Here is a 22,759-nt window from a genome sequence, read left to right as displayed (position 1 = left end):
GAAGCATTTTAAAAGGTAGATTTGTTTCTCCTTTCTTCCATTTTGGAGCGCTAGGATCAGTGTTGTTTATCACCTCTGGTATTTTTCTTTGATTTTATATATGGTGATACCTGATGCTTAGTGGGGAGATTATCGTCCATGGACTTCTTTGCAAGATAAGGAGACCTGTTTTTTCCAGCAAGCCCTGAATATGTCCTGACGAAGCTAAACAGCGAAACGCGTTGACGCACAGGGGCTCACGGTTATGTATATTATGCATGTTTTTCCACGTTATGTATTATGTTTAGAGTGTATTATATGTTTTTAATTCTTATTCTTTTTTGCTCTGTGTGTACTATGTATTGTATCATAAATAAAATATTTTTTATACCTTATGAATGTGCCTCTAAAGTCCGACCTTGGGTTATTTTTGCCCAATTTTTCTGTTGTTACTAATTGTTCTTCCTTCCTTGTGTCCTCGACCGTCTCACCCCAAGGAGGTCGCTTTTGCACTCTTTGCATGTGGTTCGGGTTCCTCGTGTGTACATGTCGGTTAAGGCTCCCTTTCGGAAGTCTCTTCAGCCACTATTTCTCGTTGGATCAGACAGACTATTGTCCAGGTTTATGCCATTAGGGGGCAGGTGTCCCCCTTTCCCGTCATGGCACACTCTACCAGGGCGATTAGTGCTTCCTGGGCCTTCCGATATCAAGTGTGTGTTTCTCAAGTGTGTAAGGCGGCTACATGGTCGTCCGTGCACACTTTCACCAAGTTTTACAGGGTGGATGTTTTGGCATCTTCGGATGCGTGTTTCGGCCGCAAAGTTTTGCAGGCGGCCGTCTGAGGTTTTTGGCTCCCCTTACGGGGGGGGGGTTCTGTTTGGGTGGAGGTTATTTTTTCTTTTTTCTGTGTCCCAACCCCTCGTGGCACTGCTTTGGGAAGTGTTGTGTCCATCAATGAATGAAAGAGAAAACTGTTTTGTTTTTTTCTACTCACCGTAAAATCCCTTTCTCTGAGTTCATTGACGGACACAGCACCCACCTTTCCTGTTTGTGTTTTGTACGGCTTTTGCAACGAACTGAGCTGCCTGTAGCAGAGTGGGGGGTTACTACCAGTAAGGACCGCCCCTAGGTGGTGCTGTGCTTATTTTTTTTTCTGCCTAGTCCTACTTCTGAATGTGGTGATATAACCCTAAGGTCAAGAATGGAAGTGCTTCATCCGTCATTGAACTCAGAGAAAAAAAATCTAGTTTTTTTAGAGTTACTGACATGGAACAAGTATGGAACATGTAAAGTCAAAAAATGTCATTACTTCAGACTTTCATGCTTGTTTTTCAGTTACTCGCTTAAAGTTTTGAAATTATTGGATCAGCATGGTAGCCGAAGAGACAAGCAATTTCAGGATAGGTCATGATTGCGGCCTACATGTCACCTTGATAGGTTTCCATTTAGAAATACAAAGAGTTAACTGTATCAATTCAAAGACCCCTTGCATCTTCTGAACCAAAAGAAGGCCAAGGGTGCCAAGATGTTGGCAGATATCCGTCCCTATTACCACAATTTAGCAAAAAAAGAGATACACTGCCCATGGAACTTTTAGGAGTTGCACCAAAAAAGTTAATACCACTTTATGTAAAATATACAAAAGTTATTCCATATTAAAGTTAAAAATAAACAGTGTATAATTAATATGTCATACTATAATGGAATACATAAGCTGATACATTATCTCACAAATATGAGTACACCCCTCACATTTATGTAAATATTTTTAATATATCTTTTCATGTGACAACACTGAAGAAATTACACTTTTCTACAATGTAAAGTAGTGAGTGTACAGCTTGTATAACAGTGTAAATTTGCTGTCCCCTCAAAATAACTCAACACACAGCCATTAATGTCTAAACCGCTGGCAACAAAAGTGAGTACACCCCTAATTGAAAATGTCCAAAATGGGCCCAATTAGCCATTTTCCCTCCCCGGTCTCATGTAACTCGTTAGTGTTACAAAGTCTCAGGTGTGAATGGCGAGCAGGTGTGTTAAATTTTGGTGTTATCGCTCTCACTCTCTCAAACTGGTCACTGGAAGCTCAACATGGCACCTCATGGCAAAGAACTCTCTGAGGATCTGAAAAAAAGAATTGTTGCTCTACATAAAGATGGCCTAGGCTATAAGAATATTGCCAAGACCCAGAAACTGAGCTGCACATGGTGGCCAAGAACATACAGCGGTTTAACAGGACTGGTTCCACCCAGAACAGGCCTCACCATGGTTGACCAAAGAAGTTGAATGCACGTGCTCAGGGTCATATCCAGAGGTTGTCTTTGGGAAATAGACATATGAGTGCTGCCAGCATTGCTGCAGAGGTTGAAGGGGTGGGGGGTCAGCCTGTCAGTGCTTAGACCATATGCCGCACACTGCATCAAATTGGTCTGCATGGCTGTCGTTCCTGAAGGAAGCCTCTTCTAAAGATGATGCACAAGAAAGCCCACAAACAGTTTGCTGAAGACAAGCAGACTAAGAAAATGGATTACTGGAACCATGTCCTGTGGTCTGATGAGACCAAGATAAACATATTTGGTTCTGATGGTGTCAAGCGTGTGTGGCAGCAACCAGGTGAGGAGTACAAAGACAAGTGTATCTTGTCTACAGTCAAGCATGGTGGTGGGAGTGTCATGGTCTGGGGCTGCATGAGTGCTGCCGGCACTGTGGAGCTACAGTTCATTGAGGGAACCATGAATGCCAACATGTACAATGACATACTGAAGCAGAGCATGATCCCCCTCCCTTCAGAGACTGGGCTACAGGGCAGTGTTCCAACATAACGACCCCAAACACACCTCCAAGACGACCTCTGCCTTGCTAAGGAAGCTGAGGGTAAAGGTTATGGACTGGCCAAGCATGTCCCCAGACAACCCTATTGAGCATCTGTGGGGCATCCTCAAACGGAAGGTGGAGGAGCGCAAGGTCTCTAACATCCACCAGCTCCATGATGTCGTCATGTCGTCACTTGAGCTTCCAGTGACCAGTATGAGAGAGTGAGAGTGATAACACCAAATTTAACACACCTGCTCACCATTCACACCTGAGACCTTGTAACACTAATGACTCACATGAGACCAGGGAGGGAAAATGGCTAATTGGGCCCATTTTGGACATTTTCAATTGGGGGTGTACTCACTTTTGTTGCCAGCAATTTAGACATTAATGGCTGTGTGTTGAGTTATTTTGAGGGGACAGCAAATTTACACTGTTATACAAGCTGTACACTCACTACTTTACATTGTTGCAAAGTGTAATTTCTTCAGTGTTGTCACATGAAAAGATGTGAGGGGTGTACTTACTTTTGTGAGATAATGTATATATTCAAACGTAAACAACTTTGCAGCTGTGCGCATGAACATGCATTGAAGGGTTAATATCTAGGCGCGCTTTGTGAATTAGCGTTTACTTCTTCAGACATTCAAAACCAATATACACTCACCAGCCACTTTTATTAGATACACCTATTCAATTGCTCGGTAACACAAATTGCTAATCAGCCAATCACATGGCAGGAACTCAATGCATTTAGGCATCTAGACGTGGTGAAGATGACTTGCTGAAGTTCGGACAAAAGAAGATTGGAAAAACATTGCCTGGTCTGATAAGTCTCAATTTCAGCTGCGACATTCAGATGGTAGGGTCAGAATTTGGTGTAAACAGCATGAAAGCATGGATCCATCCTGCCTTGTATCAATGGTTCAAAGCTGGTGGTGTAATGGTGTGGGGGATATTTTCTTGGCACATTTTGGGCCCCTTAGTACCAATTGAGCATCGTTTAAATGTCATGGCCTACCTGAGTATTGTTGCTGACCATGTCCATCCCTTTATGACTACAGTGTACCCATATTCTGATGGCTCCTTCCAGCAGGATAATGTACCTTGTCACAAAGCTCAAATCATCTTACCACTGGTTTCTTGGACAGGACAATGAGGTCACTGTACTCCAATGGCCTCCGCAGTCACCAGATCTCATCCAATAGAGCACCTTTGGGATGTGGTGGAACGGGATATTCGCATCATGAATGTGCAGCTGACAAATCTGCATCAACTGCGTGATGCGATCCACTATGGACCAAAATCTCTGAGGAATGTTTCTGACACCTTGTTAAATCTATGCCATGAAGAATGAAGGCAGTTCTGAAGGCAAAAGGGGGTGCAACCCAGTACTAGCAACGTGTACCTAATAAAGTGGCCGGTGAGTATACAGTGGGGACGGAAAGTATTCAGACTCCCTTACATTTTTCACTCTTTATTATATTGCAGCCATTTGCTAAAATCATTTAAGCTAATTTTTTTCCTCATTAATGTACACACAGCACCCCATATTGACAGAAAAACACAGAATTGTTGTCATTTATGCAGATTTATTAAAAAATAAAAACTGAAATATCACATGGTCCTAAGTATTCAGACCCTTTACTCAGTATTTAGTAGAAGCACCCTTTTGATCTAATACAGCCTTGAGTATTTTTGGGAAAGATGCAACAAGTTTTTCACACCTGGATTTGGGGATCCTCTGCCATTCCTCCTTGCAGATCCTCTCCAGTTCTGTCAGGTTGGATGGTAAACGTTGGTGGACAGCCATTTTTATGTCTCTCCAGAGATGCTCAATTGGGTTTAAGTCAGGGCTCTGGCTGGGCCGTTCAAGAAAAGTCATGGAGTTGTTGTGAAGCCACTCCTTCGTTATTTTAGCTGTGTGCTTAGGGTCATTGTCTTGTTGGAAGGTAAACCTTCGGCACAGTCTGAGGTCCTGAGCACTCTGGAGAAGGTTGTCCTGTCCCTGCAGCTGAAAAACACCCCCACAGCATGATGCTTCCACCACCATGCTTCACTGTTGGGACTGTATTGGACAAGTGATTAGCAGTGCCTGGTTTTCTCCATACATACCGCTTAAAATAATGCCAAAAAGTTCTATCTTGGTCTCAACAGACCAGAGAATCTTATTTCTCACCATCTTGGAGTCCTTCAGGTGTTTTTTAGCAAACTCCATGCGGGCTTTCATGTGTCCTGCATTGAGGAGAGGCTTCCGTCGGACCACTCTGCCATAAAGCCCCGACTGGTGGAGGGCTGCAGTGATGCTTGACTTTTTACAACTTTCTCCCGACTGCATCTCTGGAGCTCAGCCACAGTAATCTGGGTTCTTCTTTACCTCTCACCAAGGCTCTTCTCCCCCGATAGCTCAGTTTGGCCGGACGGCCAGCTCTAGGAAGGGTTCTGGTCGTCCCAAACATCTTCCGTTTAAGAATTATGGAGGCCACTGTGCTCTTAGGAACCTAAAGTGCAGCAGAAATTTTTTTGTAATCTTAGCCAGATCTGTGCCTTGCCACAATTCTGTCTGAGCTCTTCAGGCAGTTCCTTTTGAACTCATGATTCTCATTTGCTCTGACATGCACTGTGAGCTGTAAGGTCTTATATAGACAGGTGTGTGGCTTTCCTAATCAAGTCCAATCAGTATAATCAAACACAGCTTGACTCAAATGAAGGTGTAGAACCATCTCAAGGATGATCAGAAGAAATGGACAGCACCTCAGTTAAATATATGAGTGTCACAGCAAAGGGTCTGAATACTTAGGGCCATGTGATATTTCAGTTTTTCTTTTTTAATAAATCTGCAAAAATGTCAACAATTCTGTGTTTTTCTGTCAATATGGGGTGCTGTGTGTGCATTAATGAGGAGGAAAAAATGAACTTGAATTATTTTAGCAAATGGCTGCAATATAACGGAGTGAAAAATTTAATGGGGTCTGAATACTTTCTGTCCCCACTGTATGCCAACTAAAAACATTTTGAAGAAAAAAAGATCCAAGGAAAAAGCTCAAAAGGGCATAGACGCAAGGAGACATCCAAAGGCACATTCTGTCAGGGAGCAGGCCACCGACCACCAGGAGGACCCACAAGGCAGGACCATACACTGTCGTATTAGCAGCATGGAAAAGATGATGACATGGTGTGTCAGCAACCCAAAAAAGGGAATGTCTTCTTTTATACTATGACATATTTAAAAGTCCCATGGGCACAGTTTCTCTCCTTTTTTTTCCTTTTTTTTTTTTATTTTTTGCTTTGGCAGCTTCTGACACGGATGTAGCTGTTTGGAAATTATATTTACAATATGTCGAATATGACGGCAAGTAAAGTGGCTTTTGATTATTACATATTTTTTTTAACCTGTGACTGCAGAGTACCATCCATCTCCATCATTCATGCGACCATTTCCTCCCAGACGCTTTACCTCCAACATCAGTTCAATGAAACAGGCCTCCACACAGGTGCCCAGGGTTACTCCCCATAATCAAAGAGTAGGTAAGAAATGTCTCCATGCATTTGAATTGTCTTAGTATTTTATGGTCTGTCCTACATGTCATCACTAAACATGAGAATTTTCTCACTTCCTGCCCTGGAGATGCATCTGGAAGTGAGAGGAAATCTCCCCAAAGTGAGGAGAATTTTGATCTTAGACAGTTGCCACCTCTAATTTGTCCCCATTGGAGTATTTCCTCTGACCTCCAACTCTAAAATGTAGGATCTCAATATCTCCATCTCCTTTATCTCTCTCTCGATAGCCCCCTCTCTCTCGATAGCCCTCTCTCTCTCTCGATAGCCCTCTCTCTCTCTCGATAGCCCTCTCTCTCTCTCGATAGCCCTCTCTCTCTCTCGATAGCCCTCTCTCTCTCTCGATAGCCCTCTCTCTCTCTCGATAGCCCTCTCTCTCTCTCTCGATAGCCCTCTCTCTCTCTCTCGATAGCCCTCTCTCTCTCTCGATAGCCCTCTCTCTCTCTCGATAGCCCTCTCTCTCTCTCGATAGCCCTCTCTCTCTCTCGATAGCCCTCTCTCTCTCTCGATAGCCCTCTCTCTTTTGATAGCTCTCTCTCTCTTTTGATAGCTCTCTCTCGATAGCCCTCGCTCTCTCGACAGCCCTCGCTCTCTCTCGCGCTCTCTCTTGATAGCTCTCTCTTGATAGCTCTCTCTTGATAGCTCTCTCTTGATAGCTCTCTCTTGATAGTTTTCTCTTGATAGCTCTCTCGATAGCTCTCTCTCTCTCGATAGCTCTCTCTCTCTCGATAGCTCTCTCTCTCTCGATAGCTCTCTATCCCTCTCTTGATAGCTCTCTCTCGATAGCTCTCTCTCGATAACTCGGTGTGTGTCTCTCGAAACTCGGAATCTTGATCTTTTGATTTCTCAATGTCTGTGTGTGTGTCTCTCTCTTTCGTCACCTGGACAAAAAAAGGTGTGAGTCTTCCCAGTGGTGACACAGACCTCAATGAAAACTTGGTAGAAGGTCTATCCCTTCCCTAGTTTATAAAAAGAAAGGTGCACTTAAAAAATATAGCCTTGGCCACTGCAGAAGGGTATATTAAAATGGCACTCTCCCCCCACCTGTAGTGCTATGTTCTCCTCTTTTAGGTGCTATACAGTGTGTCCCACACCACCGTCTTGATCAACTACTCTTCCAGGTGCAGGCAGACTGCTACTGACGATGTGCTGGGCCGGTCCTTAGCCACTTTGTGTGCCAGATCTTGCAGCCTCTTGGAAGATGTGATGGTCATTTTCCAGTAGGCTGCAGGACCAGGTACAATATCAGTCTAGCCTAGACCAGAATGGTGGTAGGGGGTGGGGCCAATGAAAAAATGTAAGCACAGGGGGGGAAAAAAACCTAGTTTGTGTAGGTGGGAGTGTTTTTAAATTGAACCAACTCACTGTTGAGTTAAAGTGGAACTAAACTTAGTGGTTATGAATCTCAGACGTGAAATATGAACAAAGCATATCCCTCTATACCCTCTATAACATGTACTGTCAATCCGGAGCACGAAGTGTCATTTCTGTCTGCTGGTAAAAGAAAGATGTCTCTTTGAGTTTATTAATCCAGGTATAGTACAAAATAAAGAGTTTATGCGTTTCGGTGTGGAGCGTCAAGCATTGCCATGGCTATTGTGAAGGCTACATGCCTAAACGCATTGGCTCTGTATTTTGTGCTACACCTGGATTAAAAAAACTCATTCATTGCCGAGCTGCCAGCTTTATTTTACCTGTGTGCTTTCTCTGGTGCTAGGAGTTCACTACAAGCCAGTGCATCGACCACTCACCACCTCAGGGGATTACAATACGTGTTTTCTACCATAGTTTCATTTATGTCTGCTGTCTCCTCCCTCTGCTGTCTGATTGGTTTTCCTGACACCAAGAGAATAAAGGTGACAGGGGAGGAAGCTTCAGTACACAGCCTGTGATTGAAAGCCTCAACTCTATTCCTGTGTACACTGTTGGGGGGGGGGGGGTGTCCCTTCCCTTTCCTTTCCTATTCCTGTTGGCTTTAAAGTGTCTTGTTTCAGGCATCTTTTTTTCTGAGCTGGACAAGATGATGAGAGCAGTTTTAGAGGAGAAGCTGTTCAGGTGCAAAAATGCACACACACACAATCTAATGTGTGCGTTTTTATAGGCTCTACCAATGAAAATATAGGGGCAAATACTGAATATGCTGGAAAAAAAAGTATGTATTTTTTTGGGATTAGGGCAACAGAGTGCAAGGCGTAGAGTAAAAGTGTGAACAGAGACCATTAGAAAGGAATGATGTACACATACAAAGGAGTTATGTCCTTTGTGGCCTTGGTTGAAGGTCATGGGGCCCGGTAGAATTTTGACCTGTTGTACCTAAATTGTATTTCCTAGCACGTGCATATTTTAAGTTTCATTTTCAAATTTTTACATTTTTTTTTTTTTTTTAAGTGTGAAGCGTACATTTTTTTTATTTGCTTGCTTTTAAATATAAAGACTTGTAATTTTAAAGTGATCCGAAAACAAACACTGTTTAATTTGCATTATCCCTCCATTTTATGTATATGGAAGATTTTAAGTTTTAATTTTAAGTAAAAAAATAAATCTTTTTCTAGTAACCGATATACAGTTGTCATGTGACCTAGCACTTTCCCAGCCTGTCTGTAGGAAAACATCGGCGGGTAGAGTTTCTAGTCCTCTGCTGCCGGTCGAAATACATAATTAATATCAAATGTTTAAAATAGTCATACAAATATATTGTATGTAATGTATTTGAACTCAATAGTTATTATTTTGTGCAAAAACATGGTGTAGGCTTTCTAAGGGGAGGTTCTGCCAATCGTAGGCTGTTTCACATCTTACCAGCCTGTGTCTATTTGTATCTGTTTGCAATTACTGGGAGGTAAAGCCTCAATCAATAAACATGTGCTATACCACACCCATTGTGTTTAGCTGTTTACTGGAATTGGAGGAGTTGGGAGGGAGTGGGCTGTCATTTACTACTATGAATATGTCCACATATGTAACTCTATAGTCACGTGGGCTGCAGAGATAAGAAACGTGAGGAAATGAACAGCTTAGAAGGGAACAGAAACTGGAGCATGCTCAGTTGATGTGGCAACGGTTGGTCTACATAATCTCTGGCTGTAACGGGGACATAGACAAGGAGGGAGGGACAGTGAGCTTCAGGAGCAATCAGGTTTTGTGCAGAATACAGAGGACAGATCCCATAGTTGCTGCGCATGAACTGCAGGTAATAAAAACATATAGGGACAGTTTTAATGATGTGGGTTTAATGACACTTTGTTCACTATTGGGAGCTCTGTACTTAAAGAGGAGTTCCACCCGAAACAAATATTGTAGCTGCTGATATTTAATATTGGGGTGCTTGCATGCCCAGGCATTCAGCGGTGTCCTCACCATGGCCGGTTCTTGAATCGGCTCTTGAGTGCTACCACTGCCATCTTGGCTAAGGGAAACTGGCAGCGAAGCCTTAAAATGGGGGGGAGGCAGATAACCGGAGCTTCCCCTTTTGGGTGGAGCTCCGCTTTAACACGGGCTTCTTTTTAGTGTTTCCTGTTTAAAAACTGTTAGGGTTGACTTATTCTTAGGCTTGTGTAGCAGTGTGAGTCAGGAAGCAGAACTTGAGTCTATAATAAGCTAATGTGGCTGCCCTGTATGCATATAAAATTCCAAACTACACTATATTGCCAAAAGTATTGGGACACCTGCCTTTACACACACACATGAACTTTAATAACATCCCAGTCTTAATCCGTAGGGTTCAATATTGAGTTGGCCCACCCTTTGCAGCTATAACAGCTTCGCATCTGCTGGGAAGGCTGTCCACAAGGTTTAGGAGTATGTCCTTTGGGAATGTTTGACCATTCTTCCAGAAGCGCGTTTGTGAGGTCGGGCACTGATGTGGACAAGAAGACCTGGCTCACAATCTCCTCTCTAATTCATCCCAAAGGTGTTCTATTGGGTTGAGGTCAGGACTTGCTGAAACTCAACTATATTGCCAAAAGTATTGGGCCACCCCTCAAAATAATTTGGTGGAGGGGGGATTATGGTGTGGGGTTATTCTTCAGGGGTTGGGCCTGGCCCCTTAGTTCCAGTGAAGGGAACTCTTAAAGGAGTTGTAAAGTCAGAAGGTTTTTCTTATCTTAATGCATTCTATGCATTAAGATAAAAAGCCTTCTGTGTCCAGCAGTCCCCCTCTAATACCTGAGCCTCCTCTCTGTCCAGCAATGTCCACGAGTGTCTCGGGTGTCCGAGACTCTCCCTCCTGATTGGCTGAGAGACAGCAGCAGTGCTATTGGCTCCCACTGCTGCCAATCAGTCAGTCAGCCAATCAGGAGAGAGAGGGGGCAGGCCAGACCACATTTCCATGCCTAAATCGACACAGGGAGCTTTGACTTGGCTCGGCTGCCCCCATAGCAAACTGCTTGCTGTAGGGACACTCAACAGGAGGGAGGGGCCAGGAGCACAGAAGAGGGACCCAAGAAGAGGAGGCTCTGGGCTGCTGTGTGCAAATCCACTGCATAGAGCAGGTAAGTATAACATGTTTGTTATTTTTATTGAACAAAAGCAAGACTTTACAATCACTTTAGGCATCAGCATACCAAGACATTTCATGCTCCCAACTTTGTGGGAACAATTTGGGGATGGCCCCTTTCTGTTCAAACATGACTGCGCACCAGTGCACAAAGCAAGGTCCATAAAGACGTGGATGAGCGCATTTTTGGGTGGAGGAACTTGACTGGCCTGCACAGAGTTCTGACCTCAACCCGATAGAACACCTTTGGGATGAATTAGAGCAGAGACTGCAGGCCAGACCTTCTTGTCCACGTCAGTGCCTGACCTTACAAATGGGCTTCTGGAAGAATGGTCAAACATTCCCATAGATACACCCATAGATACACTCCTAAACCTTGTGGACAGCCTTCCCAGAAGAGTTGAAGCTGTTATAGCTGCAAAGGGTGGGCCAACTGAACCCTACGGACTAAGACTGGGATGCCATTAAAGTTCATGTGTGTGTAATACTTTTGGCAATATAGTGTATATTATGTTCCCTTTTTTTCTTTTTTCTTTTTTTTTTTTTCTTTTTTTTTTTCTTTTTCTTTTTCTTTTTTAAAAACAAGAAACGCATATATACAATAAGATCCTTTTTTGCATGTATGTCTAAAAAATAAAATAAATAATACAAAAAAAAAATCATGAAAAGGCTTTACATTCCCTTTTACAATGCATGCTCTCTATGTTCTGCTAATTGATCCTCCACATCATCTGAAACCTCAGGTCCCAGCCAAGTGACACATGGAAGGATTGACATCTTCTGGTGTCACTGTAAAAGCATAGACTTGATTGTAGCTGCAGCAGCATATGCAGTCAATCCTGTTCAGTAGAAGTAGCCATAGCTACTGCAGATGTGGCCAGGAAAAGACCAAGGTCAATAACACTCAATGGGGATGTTGACAGCCCATTTCGAGCCTGCTACTGACCTGTCCAACCTGAACCTGAAGAGGTATTGGGATTTCTGATGCAATGTATAATATGTAAATAGGAGCACCACTTTTAGCTCTTCTCTGCATTGGGTAAGCACAGGCTTGCTCCTTCTTGCTACTTTAGGATAATAAAATGTCAGGAAGGGGAGACATTGATGTTTGGGGGAAAAAAAGCTTGGAAATTATTATTTGATATTGTGTTTCCTTTTTTTTGTAGCAAATATTGGTACCCAGACAGCTGGCGCTCGGGCCCAGGTGAACCCATCAGTTATGCGTGCAGTGCACCAGTACAAGTACTCCAACTCTGTAAGAAATGCACAACCAGTGGGAGGCAACGCACACCTCCAACAGGCACTGTATTCTAAGTATAATTTTTGACTGTCACTTTGACATTGTACCACTATGCACAAAATTTATGGCCAAATTTGTGCTGATCAATCTGCCTGTTTGTGGCTAGTAGCCTGTGAAATTCTAGCTTGCTAACAAATTCCCTGTTAACCTGAACCAATGCATTCCAAGTTCAGGCTCTTGACATTCCTGCGAAAGAAGAAGTTTTATATGTACATCTCCCACTACCCACGCCGCCAAATGCTGCTTCTTCTTCGAAAATGTCTGCTAAAATTTGTTCAGAAACGGACACTTCCTGGAGTGGCAATCTTGTGGTCCCCTGCTACACTCAGTGGTTCCTCCCTGTGTCTTGCAGTGACGTTGGGATGTAAGGAGGAACCACCGAGCCCAGTAGGGGCCGAGGAGAACGACACTCCAGGAAGTGTCTTGTTTCTGAACAAATTTTAGCAGATGTTTTCTATTTATTAAAGCAGCGTTCAATGGTGTAGGCCGCAGTAGAGGTGATTAACTCTTGACCCCTGCAGGCACAGATTTTTGGCCAATTTTATTTTGGTCGCTAATTTAGGGAATAAATTAAAAATCTTTCATAACTAAACCTGCAAAAAGATATTATTTAGGACTATATATAGGATTCTTGCAGTACTCCGATGGTGACTGGTTTACTTTTACTCTTCTGTGTAGAAGAGAAGGACCAGGAGTACTGCACCTGAACTGCTGTTGGCATCGTGAGGGATCGTACTAGTCCACCATGTCATATAAAGAAAGACCAGTATCTCCCTGCTAGTCATTCTCAAGAAGATATGCCTAAGACTAGTCTTACATATTTTTCTATGAATGCCATTAAAAATACTTTTCTATAAATTTTAATTATGTTTACTAGTCCTTTAAAGTCTATGTCCAGGGAAAGCTAAACTCCTTAAACTGGAACTAAACTGTGTCTGAGCACCACAAACTGAAACCGCTATTTAATTAATTTTTAATATTCAGAGCAAATTCCCCCATCCATCCATGTCTCCATGTTTTATTTTGTTGAGAAATCTCTATGAAAAACACCCCCTTACGTTTCTAACTGCGGCCATCTTGAGTAAGGGCAGATGGTCCATGTAGCATTTACTTCCTGGAAACCATCTGCCCTTATCTTGAACATGCAGGCAGTAGGGTGTGCTTAGAAGGAGAAAGCTCTTCCAGATGAAAGAAATGCTCATGGAATGCATGACATCATTTTGGCCTAGGCCAAAAACTAAATAGTTGGCCCACCCTTTGCAGCTATAACAGCTTCAGCTCTTCTGGGAAGGCTGTCCACAAGGTTTAGGAGTGTGTCTATGGGAATGTTTGACCATTCTTCCAGAAGCGCATTTGTGAGGTCAGGCACTGATGTTGGACAAGAGAGTCTGGCTCACAGTCTCCACTCTAATTCATATAAAGGTGTTCTATCGGGTTGAGGTGCAGGCCAGTCAAGTTTTTCCACCCCAAACTCCCTCATCCATGTCATTATGGACCTTGCTTTGTGCACTGGTCCAAATCATTTGGTGTAGGGGGGGATTATGGTGTGGGGTTGTTTTTCAGGGGTTGGCTTGGCCCCTTAGTTCCAGTGAAGGGAACTCTTAAGGTGTCAGCACACCAAGACATTTTGGATAATTTCATGCCCCCAACTTTGTGGGAGCAGTTTGGGGATGGACCCTTCCTGTTCCAACATCACTGTACACCAGTGCACAAAGCAAGCTACATAAAGACATGGATGAGCGAGTTTGAGGTGGAGGAACTTGACTGGTCTGCACAGAGTCCTGACCTCAACCTGATAGAACACCTTTGGGATAACTTAGAGCAGAGACTGCGAGCCAGGCCTTCTCGTTCTGCATGCCTGACCTCACAAATGCGTTTCTGGAAGAATGGTCAAACATTCCCATAGACACACTCCTAGACATTGTGTACAGCCTTCCCAGAAGAGTTAAAGCTGTAATAGCTGAGCCAACTTAGTATTGAAACCATCAGACTAAGACTGGGATGCCATTAAAGTTCATGTGCATGTAAAGGCAGGCATCCCAATACTTTTTGACAATATAGTGTACCCTCTTATCTACAGTCCAGTCCATAAATATTGGGACATGAACACAATTCTAATCTTTTTGGCTCTATACACCACCACAATGGATTTGAAATGAAACAAACAAGATGTGCTTTAACTGCAGACTTTCAGCTTTAATTTGAGGGTATTTACATCCAAATCAGGTGTAGGAATTACAATAGTTTGTATATGTGCCTCCCACTTTTTAAGGGACCAAAAGTAATGGGACAATTGGCTGCTCAGCTATTCCATGGCCAGCTGTGTGTTATTCCCTCATTATCCCATTTACAAGGAGCAGATAAAAGGTCCAGAGTTCATTTCAGGTGTGCTATTTGCATTTGGAATCTGTTGCTGTCAGCTCTCAATATGAGATCCAAAGAGCTGTCACTATCAGTGAAGCAAGCCATCTTTAGGCTTGAAAAACAAAACAAACCTATCAGAGAGATAGCAAAAACATTTAGGTGTGGCCAAATCAACTGTTTGGAAAATCCTTAAAAAGAAAGAAAGCACTGGTGAGCTCAGCAACACCAAAAGACCCAGAAGACCCCGGAAAACAACTGTGGTGGATGACCGAATAATTCTTTCCCTGGTGAAGAAAACACCCTTCACAACAGTTGGCCAGATCAAGAACACTCTCCAGGAGGTAGGTGTATGTGTGTCAAAGTCAGCAATCAAGAGAAGACTTCACCAGAGTGAATACAGAGGGTTCACCACAAGATGTAAACCATTGGTGAGCCTCAAAAACAGGAAGGCCAGATTAGAGTTTGCCAAACAACATCTAAAAAAGCCTTCACCGTTCTGGAACAACATCCTATGGACAGATGAGACCAAGATCATTTTGTACCAGAGTGATGGGAAGAGAAGAGTATGGAGAAGGAAAGGAACTGTTCATGATCCAAAGCATACCACCTCATCAGTGAAGCATGGTGGTGGTAGTGTCATGGCGTGGGCATGTATGGCTGCCAATGGAACTGGTTCTCTTGTATTTATTGATGATGTGACTGCTGACAAAAGGCGCAGCAGGATAAATTCTGAAGTGTTTCTGGCAATATTATCTGCTCATATTCAGCAAAATGCTTCAGAACTCATTGGACGGCGCTTCACAGTGCAGATGGACAATGACTCGAAGCATACTGCGAAAGCAACCAAAGAGTTTTTTAAGGGAAAGATGTGGAATGTTATGCAATGGCCAAGTCAATCACCTGACCTGAATCCGATTGAGCATGCATTTCACTTGCTGAAGACAAAACTGAAGGGAAAATGCCCCAAGAACAAGCAGGAACTGAAGACCGTTGCAGTAGAGGCCTGGCAGAGCATCACCAGGGATGAAACCCAGCATCTGAGGATGTCTATGCGTTCCAGACTTCAGGCTGTAATTGACTGAAAAGGATTTGCAACCAAGTATTAAAAAGTGAAAGTTTGATGGATGATTGTTAATTTGTCCCATTAATTTTGGTCCCTTAAAAAGTGGGAGGCACATATACAAACTGTTGTAATTCCTACACCGTTCACCTGATTTGGATGTAAATACCCTCCAATTAAAGCTGAAAGTCTGCAGTTAAAGCACATCTTGTTCATTTCATTTCAAATCCATTGTGGTGGTGTATAGAGTCAAAAAGATTAGAATTTTGTCGATGTTCCAATATTTATGGACCTGACTGTATTTGCCAATGTTAGCAGCATTAGGATTAAAAATAGTTCATGTTAATTGAGAGTTTATTTCCACATTATAAATGCTCGTTTAAGTCTAGGGGACTAGGGAAAGAAATTTTATTTACCTAATCCCTTGACAGCTGTCACTCTTTGCCCTTATGCTCTGAAGGTATACTGTCCACACATCTAATGCAGGGCTATGGGCTTTGCATTGTACTTCATGATGTCAGAGGACCTGAGACTGCCAGAGTGCAGGTAAGTAAAGGCTGTGGGGATTGGTCTAGCAGCACAGAGGATCAGGTAAGTAAAACTGTTCTTTTTTTTCTTTTTCCGGTACCTTAGATTATTACGAGCATTTAACCCTTGTACTGCAAGGGAGGAGTTTTGTTTTCCCCGGAGTTCAGCTTTAAGGAAACACTAAATATAGAACTAGCACGTCATTTTCATCTTTGAAATTGATAAACTACTGTGATCTGTGCCTGCTGGAAAAATGAAGAGTCCAATGATATAATGTAGCCCCCACTGGTCTATAGCATTTGAGAAATAAGCTGATCTAGTGAACCTCATAACCTTATATTAATATCTTACATTGTTGTTATCAATTGTAGCTGTTAGTAATTATTGTTCACTATGTATTCATATTTTTTTAATAATAGCTGGTTATTTGTTGTATCAATGAATTGTCCCCAGTTTACCATGTATAGTAGTTTTTTAGACCTTTGACTAACCAGAACAAAAGTAGTGTAAAAAAGGCTGCATTCACAGTCTATAAAACAAAAGTAGTGCCAGTAATGGTATTTAGAAGAAAAAAAAAGAAGATGCCAAGCCAGATGCAAGGAGAAGGTGACAAACATAAGAGTTTTGTTCAGTTAAGCTTTAAATGAAAGCTAGAAGCTAATTGGTTGCCAGACACAGCTGCTCCAGATTCTGTATGCTTCGGTTTTGATAAATTCCCCTCCTTGTGTTTTTAAAAAAGTGCTTGGTGATTACCAAACAGGCAAATTTCAGTGAACTTAAAGGAAAAGTACAGCCAAAGCTCGTTTCGGCTGTACTATGGATCACAGGTGTGCAGTTCGTTTTGCACTTCTGTGACTCATTTTCAGCAGAGGACGAACGGTTGTCCGCTCTCTGCTGACATCACAGAGTCGGTCCAGGCTCCTTGCGACCATGGAGTCGGGATCCACCTAGATCCCTGGATCGACACCCGGCTCAGCCTCTCAGCGAGCCGCTGAGAGGCTGAGCCAAGCCCCCCCCCCCCCCCTCCACAGCCCAGCTCTGGGAGCTGTGAGAACCGAGCCATCGGCGGTGTTCGATCGATTTGGTTTTCAGTGCAGGGGCACTGAGGGACAGATACACCATCGGACCGATGCTGCATCCACCTAGGTAAGTGTGAATAATGGGGGAAAAAAATACTTTTCTTTTAATAATCGCATCCTAAAAATCCAATATGCTGGTCATACCCAAGTCAGTTGATTGTTTGAGTTGGGTACAATCGGAATGCCCATACATGGTTCAAATCTCAGCTGGTCCCTGCTGAACCGGCAAAAATTTAAACCGTCTATGGCTGACTTAAAGTGGTTGTAAACCCTCACATATTCCTAGTGAAGTGAACAGCCTCAGATGATACACAGAGATTAAACAAATCCTACATAAGTTTTACATGGTGATCCTGCAGTCTTAACCTCTCTACAACCCATTCCAGAGTGCAGATTGTGTTAAAAATCTTTCTTCATCTGTCAGCAGCACAGAGAAGAGGGAGGAGAGACTGCAGTAATAGTCTGAGAGACTGCAGTAATAGTCTGTGAAAGCTGATTGGAGGAAAGGAACACACCCCCCCTCCACACAGCAGAACCGTGTTTTGAATAGACCAGCTCAATTCTGAGCCCCCTGCCGACACAAAGCTATCTCATGTGTCTGGAAAACTTCTCAGAAGTGACTCCTGCTGTTAACAGAGGAATGAAGCACAAGAGAGAAACCACACTTAGAGCTTTGGAGAGAGAAAACTAAACGTTGCAGATATGTGCTTTGCTCAAATTCCATGACTCATGTTTACAACCACTTTTAAGTTTCAGCCATTGCCATCTCTTTGTCAAATGAGAGTGACCTCATTGGCAGCTGGCAGCCGTGAAGTCAGAGCAAGTAAAGCCCCAGTAATCAACTAAATCTGAATAAGCGAATGGGGCATAAAAGAAATGGTCTTTCTCATCCATTCAGGGACACAGGAAGTCTTAAACCTGTGGGTGATACCTCCACCTACAGGAGGATGGGCAAACTCTAGGCCAGCCCAGGGTAACCCATCCCACTACCAGCATGCTTTAGGTGTTTTTCTAGTGTCCTAGGAGGATGGACATCTATCCTACAGCTTTGCGGTGACAGCCCTAAATTCTTTGAAGTTTCTTCTGTCAGCCAAACACAAACGCAGATTTACCAGTACATTATGTGTACGGGTGTTATCTCTGCAACGGTCCTTTAGTCCTTCGCCATTACCCACAGGATTCTGGCCTTCACCCTTCTTGGCTGAGGTGTTTATCATGATTATGCAAGATTTGTGACCCAGATTACCCGGTTATTTGCTGACTTCTGTGATCGCAGAGGCAGTCTACTGTTCTTAACGATAAAGGAGACCATTTCAACTCTTGCTGATGCCGTGCTTGCCACTGATAAACTAGAGGAATTTTAGCCTGTGTTTGCCAGTGCCATTTCCAGCCTTTTGCCATTTAAAACTCCTAAGGACACAAAAACTTTACCATTGCACTTGCTTTTTCCAATCTCAATGGGATTGGAAACATCTTGACAAGCTGAGACTAATTATGTGGGGGTCTTGTTAGCCAAAGATGGACTGATGCCTCTGTGAGGTGAAACAAATATAGATAAGCTGCAAACACTAACCACGTTTCATTGCGTGCATAAACCAAAAAATATAAATAAACGTGCCTGCGCTGAAAAAGCAGATATATCCCAATAGTTGGGAGGTGCATATATAGTGTAAAACTATACTACAAAATTTCAATATAATAAAAATGCTAGTAATATATAAATTATAGAATGAATACAATCCTTATATAAAAGTATCCCATAAAGTGCAACATGCAAAAAAACAATATATATATGTGGTTATAAATATAAGATCAAAGTGCAAAATCAAGTGTCAACATTTAAAAAGTTCAATTCATTGATATCAACACATAAAGTGCAAGTAAGTGGTGTCCACAAAAAACAGTGTTCCTCATGCTCCTCCTTAATGGTGTTCACAATCCAGCATGCTTCAGTGCTCTCCTGTGACCCCCCACTTGTGCTTGCGCTCACCTCTGAGCGTGTGACACGGTAATTAAACGGTGTCTAAACACGCATTGGAGCCCCCCCTAGGGCTCATACAGGGTATGCTGGTATAAACTCCACCACTCTCAGATGTCATCAGATAGTCTCACATACAAGAAAGAAAAAGCTCCATAGTGTGATACAGTAGGGATTTATTTAAAATATATTAAAACTTCCCTCCAGAAGGGTATTTACAATATGTAGGTGCGTGAGTGCACCAATCTTTCCAGAGAGTGTTTTCGTATTCGGCACAGGGATCACGTGCCTTCCTCTGGGGGAAGATCCCCCAGAGGAAGGCACGTGATCCCTGTGCTGAATACGCGTCGGGGAGGGGTAGGATGGAGCTGTCAGCAACAGAGGTAGATGAGGAACGACACACTGCACGCCATACAAACGCTTGTTTTATACAAACACTCTCTATAAAGATTGGTGCACTCACGCACCTACATATTGTGAGTACCCTTCTGGAGGGAAGTTTTAATATATTTTAAATAAATCCCTACTGTATCACACTATGGAGCTTTTTCTTTCTTGTATGTGAGACTATCTGATGACATCTGAGAGTGGTGGAGTTTATACCAGCATACCCTGTATGAGCCCAAGGGGTGGCTCCAATGCGTGTTTAGACACCGTTTAATTACCGTGTCACACGCTCAGAGGTGAGCGCAAGCACAAGTGGGGGGTCACAGGGGAGCACTGAAGCATGCTGGATTGTGAACACCATTAAGGAGGAGCATGAGGAACACTGTTTTTTGTGGACACCACTTACTTGCACTTTATGTGTTGATATCAATGAATTGAACTTTTTAAATGTGGACACTTGATTTTGCACTTTGATCTTATATTTATAACCACATATATATATTGTTTTTTTGCATGTTGCACCTTATGGGATACTTTTATATAAGGATTGTATTCATTCTATAATTTATATATTACTAGCATTTTTTTTTTTATATTGAAATTTTGTAGTATAGTTTTACACTATGCACCTCCCAACTATTGGGATATATCTGTTTTTTCAGCGCAGGCACGTTTATTTATATCTTGACAAGCTGTTTGCTTCCCTTTAAAAGCTTGTGAAAACCCCATGATGGATGCTACTGGAGGCAAGAGCATCTATCTTCCTTAATGGAAGAATTTGTTAACCCTATCTGACTTGGGAAGCATCTTGGGCATCCTGTTGCTATAGGGGGATTTGGTCGTCATCTGAGTCTCTTCTTCCAGTCAACATTTTTGACCTTAAGTTAATTTGGCTCTGCAGCATTGGACCATCTTACTGGAGGATCATCTAATTTGTACTCAGTTTGATGTACACCACCACAGTGATTTTTTCAATCATCAGAGAGGAGGCAGGAATATCACCACAGCAAGAGAAGTATATTGGATTCTGCCTTGAGTAGAACTTTACGTTCCATTTTGTCAGCCTTTTACATTTCAGATGTAGACAATTGGCAGGCAGACTTCCTCATCCGACAGCATCTGGACCTGGGACCCGGGAGATGCTTGTTACAGGGTCCTGTGCCGCAAATGGGGGGGATGTTGAATGTGGATCTCCTGGCCTCAACAACAACAAAGTGGACAGGCGGGTGTGGTACTTCAGAAAGACCCCATGGGCTTTACCAGATCATCACGATCTGCTGTTCAAAGGATGGATTTCGATCATGCCTTGCGGTCACAGTCTTTAATGCCATGGCTTTTGAAATGAAGGTTCCACCAAGATTCCTACGATGCTTAAAAATAGGAAATCTACTTCTCACAAAGTCTACCATTTGACTATGGAAGGCATACTTAACCCCTTCCCGCCGACCGTACGCAGATGTGCGTACTCGGCTTTCGGGGGTTATACCGGGATGATGCCCGCAGCTGCAGGCATCATACTGGTACCGTTGTTTCGAGCCGGTGATCGGCTATCCGTATATAACAACCGATGCGGCTAAAAGCCGCTCGGCTGTTATACCGGAGGAGCAGGAGGGGATGCCCCCCCTCCCGCCAATCGGCTGCCTCCGGCGGCTGGGGGCGGGCTGGAACGAAGCCATGAATGGCTTCGTTCCAGCCTCCTAATTGTAAACGCGGAAGCGACGTCATGACGTCACTTCCCGTTTACTCGGCTGCCAATGGCTCCGAATTTAAAAAAAAATACACAGTATTCAGAGTATTCTTTTAGACCCCCGATCCCTCCATAAAGAGTACCTGTCACCATCTATTACTGTCACAAGGTATGTTTACATTCCTTGTGACAGCAATAAAAGTAAAAGAAAAACATTTTTTTTTTAAACACACTTTATAAGTATAAAAATAAATTAAAAAAAAAAAAATTTTTAAAGCGTCCCCGCGAGCTCGCGCAGTGAAGAAAACGCATACGGAAGTCGCGCCTGCATATGTAAACGGTGTTCAAACCACACATGTGAGGTATCGCCACGATCATCAGAGCGAGAGCAATAAGTCTAGCCCTAGACCTCCTCTGTAACTCTAACCTGGTAACCGTAAAAAAAATTTTAAGCGTCGCCTATGGAAATTCATAGCTACCATAGTTTGTGCGTGCAATTATAAAGCGTGACATGTTTAGTATCTATTTACTCGGCGTAACATCATCTTTCACATTATACAAAAAAATTGGGGTAACTTTACTGTTTGGATTTTTTTAAATTCATGAAAGTGTCGCTTTTCCAAAAATTTGCGTTTAAAACACCGCTACACAAATACCGTGTGATATAAAATATTGCAACAATCTCCATTTTATTCTCTTGATTTGGGGGTTCTAAGTAATTTTCTAGCAAAAAATATGGATTTTAACTTGTAAACACCAAATTTCAAAAATAGGCTTAGTCATGAAAGGGTTAATTTTGGTAGGAGTCTGAGTTTCCATCCTATGGACACATTTTCTGCTTCCTGTAGCTATGCCTGGACAGTGTCAGGTTTCTGCCCTTACTGGTTTTCTTCAGAGACAGTCTCTTGAATTAGGACCTTTGTGCTGGGGACTCTCATGTAGCTTCCCCATTCATTCGCCATTGACTTCACAGGATCTGAATCCGGTTCTCTCCAGAAACCACCAATTTAACCCATTGCTGTAATTCCTCTCTTGACACAAGATGTTGTTTCTTGTAGCCATCACCTCTGCAAGGCGAGTGTCTGAACTGGCAGCCCCCTCCTGCAAAGAAACTTTTTCTTTTTCTGGATAAGGACAAGGTTGTGTTGAGGCCCAGGACTTTCTTCTTGCCCAAGGTAGTTTTTTTTTTCTCAACCAGGATATCGTTCTTCCTTCTCAATGAATAACTCCAATTCACCAAAAGCAAATTTCACTTCATTGTCTGGGTGTGGTTCAGGTTGTGAGAGTCCGTGTCAACCACTGTTTCTTTCAAAAAGACGGATTCCCTTTTTGTGATCCCAAATAGACCCCGTAATTATGGACCAGCTTCTTGTTCCACCATGTATAGGTGGCTCAGGCACACCATCATTCGAGGTTATGATCTCAAGGATCGGGGCCTACTCTTTCCCGTTAAGGCACACACAGTAAGATTTGTGAGTGCTTTTTGACATCAAGCAAAGCTTTTCAGAATTTGCATGGCTGTCACCT

General features: G+C 42.9%; 1 protein-coding gene across 1 annotated transcript in view; it reads left to right on the top strand.

Moving 5' to 3' along the window:
• The window catches only part of LOC141114392 (embryonic polyadenylate-binding protein-like), a 100,540-nt gene that overhangs the window by 57,486 nt on the left and 20,295 nt on the right, over positions 1 to 22,759 (top strand). Inside the window, exons 11-12 of the mRNA XM_073608039.1 lie at positions 6,202 to 6,324; positions 12,016 to 12,149. Of these exons, the coding sequence (XP_073464140.1) occupies positions 6,202 to 6,324; positions 12,016 to 12,149 (257 nt within the window). The remainder of the gene's footprint in view (positions 1 to 6,201; positions 6,325 to 12,015; positions 12,150 to 22,759) is intronic.

Source organism: Aquarana catesbeiana, linkage group LG12 (genome assembly GCF_042186555.1).
Source record: "Aquarana catesbeiana isolate 2022-GZ linkage group LG12, ASM4218655v1, whole genome shotgun sequence".
Taxonomy (NCBI): Eukaryota; Metazoa; Chordata; class Amphibia; order Anura; family Ranidae; genus Aquarana; species Aquarana catesbeiana.
This window is presented reverse-complemented; position numbering and strand designations above follow the sequence as displayed.